Raw genomic sequence first — 14,280 nt, 5'->3', positions numbered from 1 at the left:
GGCTGCAGTCCAGTTTAAAATTCCCTGCTACTCTCAAGCAATATATCTTCTGCTTCTTTCATAAATATTCAACAAATTCAATCTGGATTGCATACGTAACAGCACGGACTGAGGGACTTTGTTTTGGTTAGGTTCTAAATAGTTATCCGTTTCATTGATGATAAAAACCACAATATCATATGAAGGTAATTGAAATCAGCAGGACGTTTAGAGACATGATAATGAAAAGAACTTAACAGAATTTTTTTATTTATTTTTTTATATTCGACAAGAAGTGGGGGTCTTTCTAATGAATTAGTCTTAACAAGGTTACCAAAAATAAATATATTCTCCTTTAGATATGATTATGTTCATGAGTGCTGCTTTCTTTGGATCTCTAAAAAGTGAGATAGTTTGTGTTCCTGAAAACAAATAAGCTTTCTGAATTGCATGGCATACAGGTATCCATAGATAGTAAAGCACTGACTTATATTGCCTTATCATATATGGATCACACATACAAAGTCTGTATGTGTATTTTATGGAACTGATTTATGTCCTGACTGCATAATTAATGCGTGATTAAAACTGGCTATAGTCAGTAGTGTTTAACAGACATGGTTAATACACTAAGATTTCATTCCACAAAGTTTTTAAAATGAACCCTTCGACCTGGAAGTCACCCTCGATTTTAATAAAGCATTGGAAATATTACTGAGACGTGACAGTCATGTTTTGCTTTGTGCTTGTTCGGTGACTTTATAGATGACTTCTGTAGATAAATCATTTTAGCTAACCAGTTGTGGTCATTTAAAAAGCTTATCCAAAAGAATTAAACCAAGGTCTATAGCGTCAACCCATGACACAATTTCCACGCATTCAGTACTCTCAAAAACACAATTCATAACAACATAAGCTTCACTTTCTCTGTTTACGTCCTGCCGAACAATCTAAACTCCAGAAATCCCTGTATAATTCCACAATTTGACCCTGACAGTCCTCTTATGTACAACACCCTACTTTACATTAGCACCTTGAACTGACTACCAGCCTCTGTCTCCTCAACAGACCTTTTACCTCACAATTCATTGCTAGTCGTTTATCCTCTTTGAATAGCCATTCCAGTCAATCCTTCCCATTGAATCAATATTGAAAAGCTGGGAGAGCAAGCAGCCCCCTGCCCATTGAATGTTGGTTCCTACCCATACAAATGGGCCTTTTAATGTTAAATATAAATGGGACACTTTAGATGTTAAACATAAATGGGCCACCTCAGATGTTAAATATAAATGGGACACTTTAGATATACATTTAAAATACACTTGAGGTAGAGAAACAATAAACTAGTGGCAAGAGAAGCAAAAATAAATTAGTGTCCAGCCCAGCAAAATCTATGTGAGCAGTTACTGTGTTTTAAATCGTTTTGATATACTGATCAAGGCTGAACAATGAGCAATCATCCCCAGGTCCAGAAACAGCGGGGGAGACTTATTAAAAAAAAGTTGTAATTTGTAATTTGAAAAGTTGTGAAACGTAAAGGAATAAAAAAAGTTCCATAACCACTACATACCACTATAGTGGAGTGCCCTTGAGCCATCCCACAGTAAGTAGTCAGTCTGTTTCAGTTATGCCAGGCACCCACTGCTGCCCTGCATGCAGTCAACTAATGAGTGCCACCCTTGAGCCATGCTTAGCTGCAGAGACAGGCTTCTGCAGGAGAAGACTAGATACCAGGGGGACCAGGTAAGGTATCAAATCATTCTAAAACAGTTTGACTGCCGTTACACACTCTCTCACATAATCTCCTCCACACACAAACAGCATTCAGCTAACACAAACAACACTCATAGATTAGAAATATACCAAAATAAGTCCTGCGCTTAAACTCCCACTACTCCTGGGCGGCAGCAATGACCATAGTACACATCAGCCCCAAGACATACAATAAAAACCAAAGAAAATATTTACTTGCGCGCTATTCTGAAACTGAAGGAAACAAGGTGAATTGTTAGCGTAGGATTTATCTAAGAGGTTTTGCCTTGACGTGGCAGGTGAGGTTACACTTAATTGGCCATTGTAGTGATGCTAAAAAAAACTCCAGTTATTTAAATGTGCATAGGGACTTGGGATAGTGCGCAAGCAACTCATAGATTAGAGTCCAGAGTGCTAGGAATGGGCCTCAAATTGGCATCCTGCCTGGGGCCCTGGGCAATCCTAATCTGGCTCTGCAGGACAGTAACAAATTAGTCCTAAAACCAAACAGTAATGCCTGGGACAGCAGGACGACTGATAACACTACTCTTCTGCAGCACTGCTTAATGGATAAATTACAAAACTATGTGACGGAAAGAAAATAACTGATTAAAAAGTTAGTGAAGGTTGAGAGGGCGGAGCTAATGCTTGAACTGAGCAGATGGCATTCCTTACTGCTCCTTACCTACCTCATAAATCCCACAGAAAATAGCAGCACCTTCTTGACAAACACTAAAATAAACCGCAGCACTGCAAGCTGGCACACAAAGCCAAAACGCAAAACTGGGGCCTACTACGCTCCACAGACACAAGGCCTGGAGACACACTATGACAGCCGACTGGAGGCACACAACACAAGAGAGTCGGACTCCCAATTAATGACGCCACAGCCACACACTCTACCAGTTTGGCGCCGATCACAAAAACCCGGCAGGGACATCAGAGTTATGCTCCAACGACCGGCAGCACCAAAAACTCTGGCAACGGAGGCCCGCCAGAGTGAGGAGGCACCAGCTCCCACGCCACAGTGCACTAACATAGACACCTCGCCCCCACTCCAATCAGAGCATCCAACGAGCCTCCAACTAACCGACAGCTCAGCCCCGACCACCAAAGGAGACCTTAAAATCCTCCTCTCAGATTTACACAAGATGATGGCGGCGGACCAGGCGCTTCTTAGAACAGAGATTCAGACCAACACAGACCGCATAAAAGCAGCGGAGGAAGAAATCAAGACCACCCAAGCTACAGTGTACACCTTAAGCAGCTCTGAACAACAACTCTACACCCAGCAACACAATCTCTCTTTGAGGATGACTAACCTCGAGGACCAACAACGCCGCAATAATATGAAGATTCGGGGCATCCCAGCTGACATAACAGCGGAGGATTTACCTCACTATACCCGGAGGCTGCTGGCATCCATCCTGGCCAAGAAACTTACCTTGGAAGAAATATATCACATCACCAGCTATAACAAGGGATGTTATAGTACGCTGCACTTCAACCTCAGGCAAGGCCTATATCATGGCAGCTCTGAGAGGCAAAACACCCCTGCTGTTTGAGGACTCCCATCTGAACTTTTTTCAAGACCTCTCCAAAACAACATTACAGTGGCATAGAGCTCTGGGGTCAGTTCTCAGGGTGCCTTATTGATGGGGAACAGCGTGTTCCCTAATAATGACCCGCAGCGGAGCTATACATACACTCCGCTCGACAGCCGATGCACAATCATTCTTAGAAGCACTGGGACTCACACAACCTGTAGCAGGAGCACCTACTGGAGCCCCCGGCAGATCGTGGGAGCTGACCAACATTGAACCCTTCGTACCCAGAAGCTCACACACACAAGGGACTTGACTATCCAGGCCTCAACCAGGACTCATACCGACATACCGGACCCGAGAACCTGGTACTGTGCCAAAGTTGACGTACAAACCAATGGTTTGCCTTTTTTTTATTCTTAGTTACTCATTTGTTGCTATTGTTTTGCACTTGCACCAGGTGAGCACAGTCAGATACAGGGCAATACTTAATGCAGATTGTGGCCGTCTGCCAAGGTATCACCTCCACGGATATCCTTTTTCCTATATAGACAAGCAAATAATCCCACAGGTAAAATATAATTGGTGTAGCATAACCCCCCATACATGAGCCAAGGCTTAACGCTGGGAGAAGACTGTTTAATGGGAGTACAGGCATCACATTTATTCAGTCAGTAAACTCCTCCTCTGTGCCTGAGAGATAATTGAGTCAGGAACTGTACAAACCCAATTATCTCCAGGGACAGAAAAGTATCACAATTTCTGAACATCCCAAAAGTACCCGCAACATACATGGAAACCCCACAAAAGTCACATCCCTGGATAGCTGGGATCTGGGCGAACAGATCAGTAAAGAATACTCCCTGTGTTCGGTAGTATATATCTCCCGAATGCCCTTCGTGTAGGTGAAGGGGAAAGGGCAGCAGGTCCATGATGACCAGTATTCGTGGGAGTGCCTGGCCGAAATGTGTCCACTCCCTCGACGACCAAGTCCCGCTGCCTGCGTTCAGGAGACAAAATGACTGCCGCGGTCCGTCCGTGTGTATATATATATATATATATATATATATATATATATATGTACAGTGGTACCTCGGTTCACTAATTTAATGTATTCTCGGGACGTTTCTTATTGCGAAAAATTTGTAAACCGAAACACAATTTCCCATAGGAATGCATTGAAAACCAATTAATCCATTCTGGAAGTCAGAAAAAAGTCAAAATGAGCTGGCATGGAAACCAACCCACAATGCAGAACACACAGTAAAAGGCATGCAAACGACGAAGCTGAGCTCCCTACCTTTCCACAGCTTGAGAAATGCACCCAAAAAGATCCAAAAAGTCCCCAAACTATTGCAAAAAATTTCCAGAATGGCTCTAAAACTCGCCGCTCCAACACCTCCACACCCGACACCACATGCTACCCACAGACTCCAGCATGCAGAGGGGCGGCGCTAAACACCTTCCAGGCGTAATGAATCCTGGGGAAACTTGCTTTGTATTATGTTAACCCCTTAAGACCGGAGGGCGTACTATTATATAGGTGGCTCTAAATGCCGCCGGGCGTAATAGTACGCCCTCCGGTCTTTCCTTACTTAACTGGTCGCCGGCGGTCCCACGCTGGCGATCGTGGTTGGGGGGACTCCCAGGGAGCCCCTCCGCAGCAGATCTTCCTCCTCTGGTCCCCCTTGCGAGGACCTCACAATCACATGGCAGGGATAGCTGGCTTCTGTATTGCCAGCAGGGGGACTGCCTGTAATGACAGATGGTCCCCCTGCTGGCTGGAAATAAAATAAAATAAATGTTAAAAGTGTAAAAAAATAATAATATATACTTAGATCATATATATATATTATATATATATGATCTAAGTATATATATATACACATATACATACACACACGTACACTGTATAGGTGTATTTTACTATTAATATATATATAATTATATATATATATATATTAATATCAAATTACACGTAGACTGATACTGATTAAATATATATATATATATATAATTATTGTGATATATATATTTATATATAATATAAAAAAATTAAATATGTAAATACGTTAAAAAATAAAATAATTAAAAAAAAAATTAAAAAATATATAGATGTGTGTTATTTCGTTCTAACTGTATTGTGATATTAATATATATATTTATATCAAAAACACGTAGAACGAAATAATATATATATCTATATACATAAATATATACGTATATATCACCATATATATATACCTATATATAAATAAAAATATTTTTAAAAAAATTATATATATATATGTAAGGCCTTGGCCTGTAGTTGTGGGAGGGGCTTGAATTCCCTTAAAAGGGCTGCCAATCCCCTCCCACCTTACCGTGGACAGTCTGGCGAGTCACCCCTCCACCGCTCCCTCTATTCATATCACCCTCTAAGGTGGGCCCACTTTTATTACAGGCCTACTGCTCTGTCGGTTCCAGCACACCACAACCGACTGGTGTCATTTGAATATGTCTATTGGTTAAAATATACTATGGTACACTATCATTACGGCTAGATTGCCCCGACTACAAATATATATATACATATATATTCACATACGTATATATATACATATAGTAATTCTACATATATATTTATGTAATATTTTTACATAATTGGGTATCTTAATTAATTACAATTAGCGGGACCTGCCTGACAACCCATGCCGAAAGTAAATGGAATTTAATTTGATAGCACAATATTTAACCCTATAACTTTCCAAGACACCATAAAACCTGTACATGGGGGGTACTGTTCTACTCGGGGGACTTCGCTGAACACAAATATTAGTGTTTCAAAACAGTAAAATGTATTACAACGATGATATCGCCAGTAAAAGTGACTTTTTTTGCATTTTTCACGCACAAACAGCACTTACACGGACGATATTATTGCTGCGATACTTTTTACTGTTTTGAAACACAAATATTTCTGTTCAGCGAAGTCTCCCGAGTACAACAGTACCCCTCATGTACAGGTTTTATGGTGTTTTCAAAAGTTACAGCGTCAAATATAAGGCTTGTGTTTCATTTTTTTCACATTAAAATTTGCCAGATTGGGTACGTTGCCTTTGAGACCCTATGGTAGCCCAAGAATGAAAATTACCCCTATGATGGCATACCATTTGCAATAGTAGACAACCCAAGGTATTGCAAACGGGGTATGTCCAGTCTTTACAGTAGCCACTTTGTCACAAACACTAGCCAAAATTGGCATTTTTGCATTTTTCACACACAAACAAATACTAACGCTAACTTTGGCCAGTGTTTGTGACCAAATGGCTACTAAAAAGACTGGACATACCTCATTTGCAATACCTTGGGTTGTCTACTATTGCAAATGGTATGCCATTATGGGTGTAAATTTCATTCCTGAGCTACTATAAAGTCCCAAAGGCAACGTAACCAATCTGGCGAATTTCAATTTCAAATGTAATGTGCTATATTTGACCCCGTAACTTCCCAAAACACCATAAAACATGTACATAGGGGGTACTGTTTTACACGTGAGACTTTGCTGAATACAAATATGTGTATTTTATTGCAGTAAAAGCAAACAGTATTATGACGTTGACAGTTAAAATGTCACGTAGAACTAAAAAAATAACAAAATTTCTTATTTTCTCCCATTTTTTTCATATTAAATCATGGTTCATAGCTAAATATTTGATACTAAATGAAAGCCCTATTTCCCCTGAATAAAATGATATATAATAAGGGGGGGTGCATTTAATATGAAAGAGGTGAATTACGGTTGGACAGACATATAGCGCAAATGCCAGGTTTTGTTTCGTTCACAACGTGTACATTTGGCTCCGTCCTTAAGGGGTTAACCGAGGCGTTTGTAAACTGAGATACCACTGTATATTGGATATATATAGTATCTATCTATCTAATCTTTCTAATCTATGCACCGTTTAAATCTGTCCTAGAGATTAAAGAAATGTGCAAGTGCATATAATCTAAATGGAAGAGGCCATTTTTGTATTCATTCATACTATATTTTTAAAAGCTTTTGTCTCAGATGTGTGTAAATGTATAAATAAAATGCAATAACAAATTTCATAAATATTAATTCCGAAAAAGTTTACGACGAGGATGGGATTCGAACCCACGCGTGCAGAGCACAATGGATTAGCAGTCCATCGCCTTAACCACTCGGCCACCTCGTCACCTACAGAACTGTGTTCTCTACATTCTTTATGTTGTGTGCAGGAGGCTCAATCCTGTTTGGTTTTCATTTCCAACACATGTAATTATATTTAAAATAACATATTCGATATATATAAAAATGTATATTTGTATATTGGCAACACGGTCCGTCTTGCGCCTGAAACATGACATACAATAAATCTGTAGTACAATTCCTCTGTGCAAGATGCCCGCTGCAATTCGTACTCCAGGTCGCTTGGTGGCGCTGCAGCTGCTCAGGGACAGCTCTTCCATTGCCCAAATGTGCGCTTGTTTTGTGTACATGCTATGAATCATGGGTAGAGGAGCTCAGGCTATTGACAGTGCTGGTCACAGATTGGTGTCCGCAGCTCCCTGCTAATGATTTATAGGTGTCCCAGACCTGGCATTTGGTATATGGCTTGCAAGGCTCGGTGTCCATGTTTAGGGGGTGACTATTTGTAAGGATGTTAATTTGTTAACCTTTAGAATCCCATGAAATCCTTTATTCCAGCAGTGGAACGTTGCATGCTAGGTTAACATTGATACATTTCATTCGTTTGATCTGTTTGTTAGTTCTTTAAGAATATAATGCTTATTTTCATTTGAAGATCAGCACAATTTTCTTTCTATTAAGGAATATTGTGAAACAAGATAATTTGTCTTTGTGTCTCCTAATTTGAGTATTGCATTTTATTGTTGATTATACCTGTAAATAGAAAGGGATGGTCAGAAATTATAAAATCAGCTGTATTCATTGGACAGAGTAGTGCAGGGTTATTATTAGAATTTAGAAGTAGAGGCTGGGTCAAGCAATGCCTCCTACTGTTAGATGCTCATTTTTTCGTGTAGTGTTTGTTGCCCTTCTCCTTGTTGCCCTCCTCCAGCTGCTTTACCTTTCCCTCCTTTCTAACCTGCATGGACAGCAGCAGCGATTTGCTTACCCAGCACCAGCAGGCACTCCTCATGCGGAGTCACAATGGAAAAGGGAACATAAGATGCATCTTAAGACTGTCCTGGCTAGTGGTGGCATTCTAGATGCTAGTGGACAATACCGAATCTACCGTAATTTTGTGCCACTTGAAGAGGGTCATTGGGGAAACACGGATGTGATCTTGGCATCTCATACAAGCTTAAGCAACTTGGGGCATTTAGAAGAGCTAGTAAAGCGGTGGGATGGTAGGATTTCACTGTCACTCTTTGCCGCAAATGCTGCACAAGCAAAGCTAGCTACTGTTCTTGCAGATACCCTTGCTCAGCTATGTCCAACTATTAGGCAGAAAGTAACCTTCCATCTAGTATGCCAGTCTGGTGATATGGCAACCTTTCCAGAGTTGGAAGAGCATGTAGAATTTGCACGTCTACACACATGTCAGTCTGTCTTTGCAAAGGTAGCAGCCGTGGGTACTAATGTGATAAATTATGCTGGCAATACTTCTTACCCTAATAACTTACTGAGAAATGTTGCCAGGGCAGGTATACCAAGGGGTATATTTACCCTTGTAGTGGACATTGATATGGTACCCAGTGAAGGCCTGAGGTCAAGTTTTTTGGATCTTGCGGCTCGTGGAGTTGATGGACGCATGGTATTTGTTGTGCCTGCCTTTGAGATTCGTCATACTCGCCGTCTACCTGGCACTAAAGAGGAACTGTTGCGACTCTACCAGGTTGGAGAAGTACGTGCATTTTATGAGGAACTGTGTCCACGATGCCAGGCACCTACCAATTATTCTCGCTGGATAAATTTAAAGGAAAAGCAGGGCACTGCCAAGCTGGAAGTTGCATATATTGTGGAATGGAAAGACCCTTGGGAGCCATTTTACATTGGAGGTGATGAAGTACCAGCCTATGATGAAAGATTCAAGCAGTATGGCTTTAACAGGATCAGCCAGGTAAGGATAGTTATTATACAGATTACAAACCGTGTAGGCTAAGTGTATTACTCTAAATATAACCTTATAGGGTAAAGGGTTTTATTGTTAGCAAGGGTAAATGAGAGAGGGGTTCTGCAGGGAACACCAGAGAGAAGCAACATTGCATAAAAGATCTTCTGTTTGAGGGGAGGGCCATTATGTTTGCATATCACTCAATCATCTCTCTCTTCCTTTCAATGTAGGCCTGTGAACTGAACATAGCTGGTTTCTCCTTTGCAGTATTGGACTCTGCCTTTTTGCTTCATAAAGGCCATAAGCTACCAGGAGACTTTCACAGCCAGAAGGAAGTGGAGAACAAGAGGAACCGCCAGCTATATAGAGGTTTCAAGGAAGAGCTAAAGAATAAATATTCAGATTCTCCTCGGCGATGCTGACATTACTCTGATTGAACTGGATGAAGGCCAGATGTTTCAGAACTAGAACTTGAACCCACCCCTCCCATGTTAACTAGGATGATGTGGAACAAGGGTTCTTAAGTTTCAAAGCTCTAAGGTGTTACTTGATGGAAGGACATTGTGGTTTGTATAATGTATGCACTGGAAATTGCCCGCTACCATCCTACAATGTTATTCACTAACCTCCTGAATTGTAGTAATTGAAAATAAAATGGCAAAATATAAGCTAAAATATCCAAGCTGTGAACTGTAGCTGACTTGGAGAAAATTATTTCAGATCAGCAATTTAAGCTCAGTCTTGTCATTTGAATTTAAAGGGAACCAATCATGGAATAATTCATTTTAGCTCTTTTTTAAAAGTCTGTATTGTGCTGGCAGTTTTGTTAACAAACGTATAGGTTTGGAGAAAAACCTATTTAAATTTTTTTTTTTTCTGACATCTGTGTCTCAATTCTCCGGCAGACACTTAAAGCCGAATAATTGAGCTGAAGATACCTCACATAGGGTCCCTCTGTTCTTCCCCTATAGCAGCCACAGGGCATGTGCTCTAGTTGCCATGGTAACTCCCTTGCCCATGCTGCTAGCACTGACTAGGGAGTACAGAAATAGAATGTAGTGATGTCACTTCATTCAGACGCGTCAACTAAGCCACTGTGTTGTCATCACGGAGGAGGTTTGCCCTGATTGGGGAAGTGTCCCCAAGCAAGTCAAATCAGCAGAGAACAGAAGAGTCATACAGACAGACCAGAGGTGGGAGTCACATAAGTGTAACACTCACTTCTTTATTGAGATTGCGGTGGGGGAGCGGATGGCCAGGTAAATAGTACAGATTTCCTTTAAGTTTACCACAATCTGAGATTTAGTGTAAAACCCTTACAGTGTTTTATTTAACTAATATTACGTGTACAATTTATTTGTTGATTTGCGTGAGTGTCTCTACTGTAAACTTTGTATATTTATTATTTGACTACTTTCAGATATGCAGCTGTGCACAACATGTAATGTTAACACATGCCACTGTAATATATTGTATACATTCTAATTGGGGCATTGGTAGGCTGTACAGTATATGAGTGTACATGTGTTGCTAAAAGAAATAAATGTATATATGTAAAAGAACAAACTTTAGTGAAAGAAAAATCCTGTAAACATCTAAAACAAGGTCCCTTCTAGCAAATCTACTGTGTTCCTGAATTGTTTGTTGGCAAAAGTTGTTTTGAAGATCAAAGTTTATATTTGAAGTACTTTCTATCTAAGATGGAAATTGTGAAGCATTGCCATGGGAATTATACATTTTAGGACAAAATTGTAAAATGTAATAATAAACTTCAAGGTCAAAGTGTACATATGCAGACAAAATGTCATTTAGAGATCTGCTACTGTTACAATAGTCAAAATGAAATGTGAAGCTTCTAGTAATAATAAAGTAAGTTATTTTGTAGATCATTGTCAACAAATTATTCCATATAAAGAGCAAATATATGCCACAGTGTTTAGCTGATCAAAATATTCACATGCCTTATTTATTCACTAAACCGTGACTTACATTGAGGGAACAAATGATTTGCAATTATAAGTACATATTACAAAAATGAGCAAATTGTAAGCTAGATGTATTTATTCCAAGCAAGGTTATTCTGGACAAGAAAAGCAAGTGTGTGTATGTATGTATGTATGTATGTGTATATGTATGTATGTGTGTGTATATACACACACACACACCCTTAGGCCAGAGTAGCTAATTTAGAAAAGTTCTCTGTCAATTCTGTGTTAATTTATTTCAGTATTTTGGCCTTGCATTTGAAATTCACTTTAAATTCCCAGCAATTTCCCTATTTACTGAATAACACTGTATTTTCTGTCAGCTGTTTCAATAATCAATTGTTATCTTATCTAGAAAAATTTACAAAATCTGATCATTATATAATTTAAATATGCGTAGACTGGGTTATTCACTAAACCATGACTTTTTTAGTTCAAAATTGATGAGTTAAATACACGTCTGATTTGGAGAATTGTTCCAATTCAATATTTTGGTCTGTTTGAAAATCCTTGCAAAATTCACAATAAGTAAAGATTAACCCTGCCATATTTGCTTGGTTATTTAGTAAACATTAATTTTGGAAATGGATACACAGGGGAAAACAAATTTAAGTCTGGTCACAAATTGAAATATAATTTAAATAAGCCCCTAAACTGTTAATCTGTGAAGAATGGCCAACGCAATTTGAAATTCTAGGCCAAAATAACCGCACATGATAATTTATCCAGGTAATTTTCCAGTTTGCTAATTTTGGCTTAAATGTTACCATATTCCTTGCAGTTCTCCAGAAATTCCAAGTTTACATATATATTTACTAAACACCACATTCTAGTAAATTAAAATCTGAATAGACTGAACACATAATCTAACTCTGCTGTAGTCACAGTGTGAATGTTTTAGCTGTAATTATTAAAGGGACACCATAGTCATCAAAACAACTTTTGCTTAATGAAGCAGTTTTGGTGTATATATCATGCCCTTGCAGTTTCACTGCTCAATTCTCTTCCATTTAGGAGTTAAATCACTTTGTTTATGCACCCTAGTCACCCCTCCCTGCATGTGACTTGCACAACTTTCCTAAGCACTTCCTGTAAATAGTCATCTAATGTTTACACTTACTTTATTGCAAATTCTGTTTAAGTGAGATTCTCCTATCTCCTGCTCTGTTAATAGCTTGCTATACCCGACAGGAGCCTCCTGTGTGTAATTAAAGTTCAATTTACAGAGCAGGGGAAAATATTTTAAGGTTACTTCTGAGTGAAAGTGAAACCATTTTGTTTTCATGTAGGCTCTGTGAGTCATGGCCAAGGGAGGTGTGGCAAGAGCTGCATAAACAAAAAATTATTTAACTCCTAAGTGGCAGTGAATTGAGGAGTGGAACTTCAGAGTCATAATCTATACAAAAACACTGCTTCACTAAGCTAAAGTTGTTTTGGTGACTATAGTGTTCCTTTTAAAGTGAGAATGCAAAGTGCATTTCAAATTTAAAGTGGCAGTGTCATCCCCCACCCCTGAAAAATTACTATTTCATAAAGATCAAAATTTAATGAAATACTCATTTTGACTGAAATTCCAACCAAGTCAGGAGAAATACAGAGACAGAGTAGGTACTTTCTTAGACTCAGGGTGGAGTCTGTCAGTCCTGACAGCTGTCACCAGTGATGGCTGCAATGAATTGGCTGTGTCTATGGAGGATCTCGCAGGATCCTTCATGGGCCTTAATGCTGTACTCTCACGCATGCACACGAGTACAGCAGTGACATTGGTTACTGACGCTGAAGAGAATCAGACCAAAGAATATGTGGGTGCCTGTGAGGGACAGGTTCGGGTAAGTAAATCTCACCTTTACCTACTACTGATGTCACCATTGGGAATTCCACAAAGTCCCCAGACAGTGATAGTTCTGCTTTAAGATCAAAATAGCCAAACTGGAAAATTTCTCTTAATCAGCTATGCCTTCAATTTGACTACTTTTGCCTTAAATTTGAAATTTACTTTGAATTTGACATCAAACTTTGAATTTGACATTAGTTCTGCAGTTTGGTTTGAACTCCAAGATCCTCGAGAGAGTTGTGTACACCAGACTGACTGACTTTCTCAAATCCAACTCTCTGCTTGAGTCCCTTCAGTCTTGATTCCGCGCTGGTCATTCTGTCGAAACGGCTGTGACCAAAGTATCCAACAATTTAATTGCTGCTAAATCTCGCAGCCATTACTCTATCCTAATTCTCCTTGATCTTTCTGCTGCCTTTGACACTGTTGATCATCAACAGCTTCTTCGCATTCTCCGTAATTTTGGTCTACGGGATACTGCTCTCTCCTGGTGCTCCTCCTACCTCTCCCAGCGCTCTTTCAGTGTTTCTTTCTCTGGCTCTGCCTCTTCCCCCCCAACCACTCTCTCTCGGCGTCCCCCAAGGTTCTGTCTTTGGTCCCCTACTGTTCTCTATCTCTACTGCCTCCCTTGGTAAACTCATCAGCTCCTTTGGCTTCCGTTATCATTTCTATGCGAATGACACGCAAATCTACCGGATCTCTCTCCACCCATTTTGACTCGTGTCTCTGACTGCCTCTCTTCGATTTCCAACTGGATGGCTGCTCACTTCCTTAACCCCTTAAGGACCAAACTTCTGGAATAAAAGGGAATCATGACATGTCACACATGTCATGTGTCCTTAAGGGGTTAAACTCAACCTGTCCAAAACAGAACTTCTGGTCTTTCCTCCCTCAACTGTTTCTACTCCCGTGTCTGTCTCCCTCCAAGTCAACGGCGCTACCATCACCTCTGCCTCAAAGGCTCGCTGCCTGGGTGTTCTTTTTTACTCCAACCTCTCCTTCACCCCTCATGTCAATCAATCGCCAAATCCTGTTGCTTCCATCTCAAAAACATAGCGCGCATTCGCCCCTATTTAACCCCGGATGTGGCTAAGGTGCTGGTC

At 40.0% G+C, this 14,280-nt stretch overlaps 1 protein-coding gene and 1 non-coding gene across 2 annotated transcripts; one reads left to right on the top strand and one right to left on the bottom strand.

Moving 5' to 3' along the window:
• Positions 1–7,392: 7,392 nt before the first annotated feature.
• TRNAS-GCU (transfer RNA serine (anticodon GCU)) lies at positions 7,393–7,474 on the bottom strand. Its single transcript has one exon. It is a non-coding gene; the product is annotated as a tRNA-Ser (tRNA).
• Positions 7,475–7,796: 322 nt separating this feature from the next.
• On the top strand, positions 7,797–11,242 carry B4GAT1 (beta-1,4-glucuronyltransferase 1). Its single transcript, XM_063437629.1, has 2 exons — positions 7,797–9,364; positions 9,589–11,242. The coding sequence occupies exons 1-2, from the start codon at positions 8,288–8,290 to the stop codon at positions 9,778–9,780; spliced, it is 1,269 nt and encodes a 422-aa protein (XP_063293699.1). The 5' UTR covers positions 7,797–8,287; the 3' UTR covers positions 9,781–11,242.
• The last annotated feature ends 3,038 nt before the right edge of the window (positions 11,243–14,280 follow it).

Source organism: Pelobates fuscus, chromosome 12, assembly GCF_036172605.1.
Source record: "Pelobates fuscus isolate aPelFus1 chromosome 12, aPelFus1.pri, whole genome shotgun sequence".
Taxonomy (NCBI): Eukaryota; Metazoa; Chordata; class Amphibia; order Anura; family Pelobatidae; genus Pelobates; species Pelobates fuscus.
This window is presented reverse-complemented; position numbering and strand designations above follow the sequence as displayed.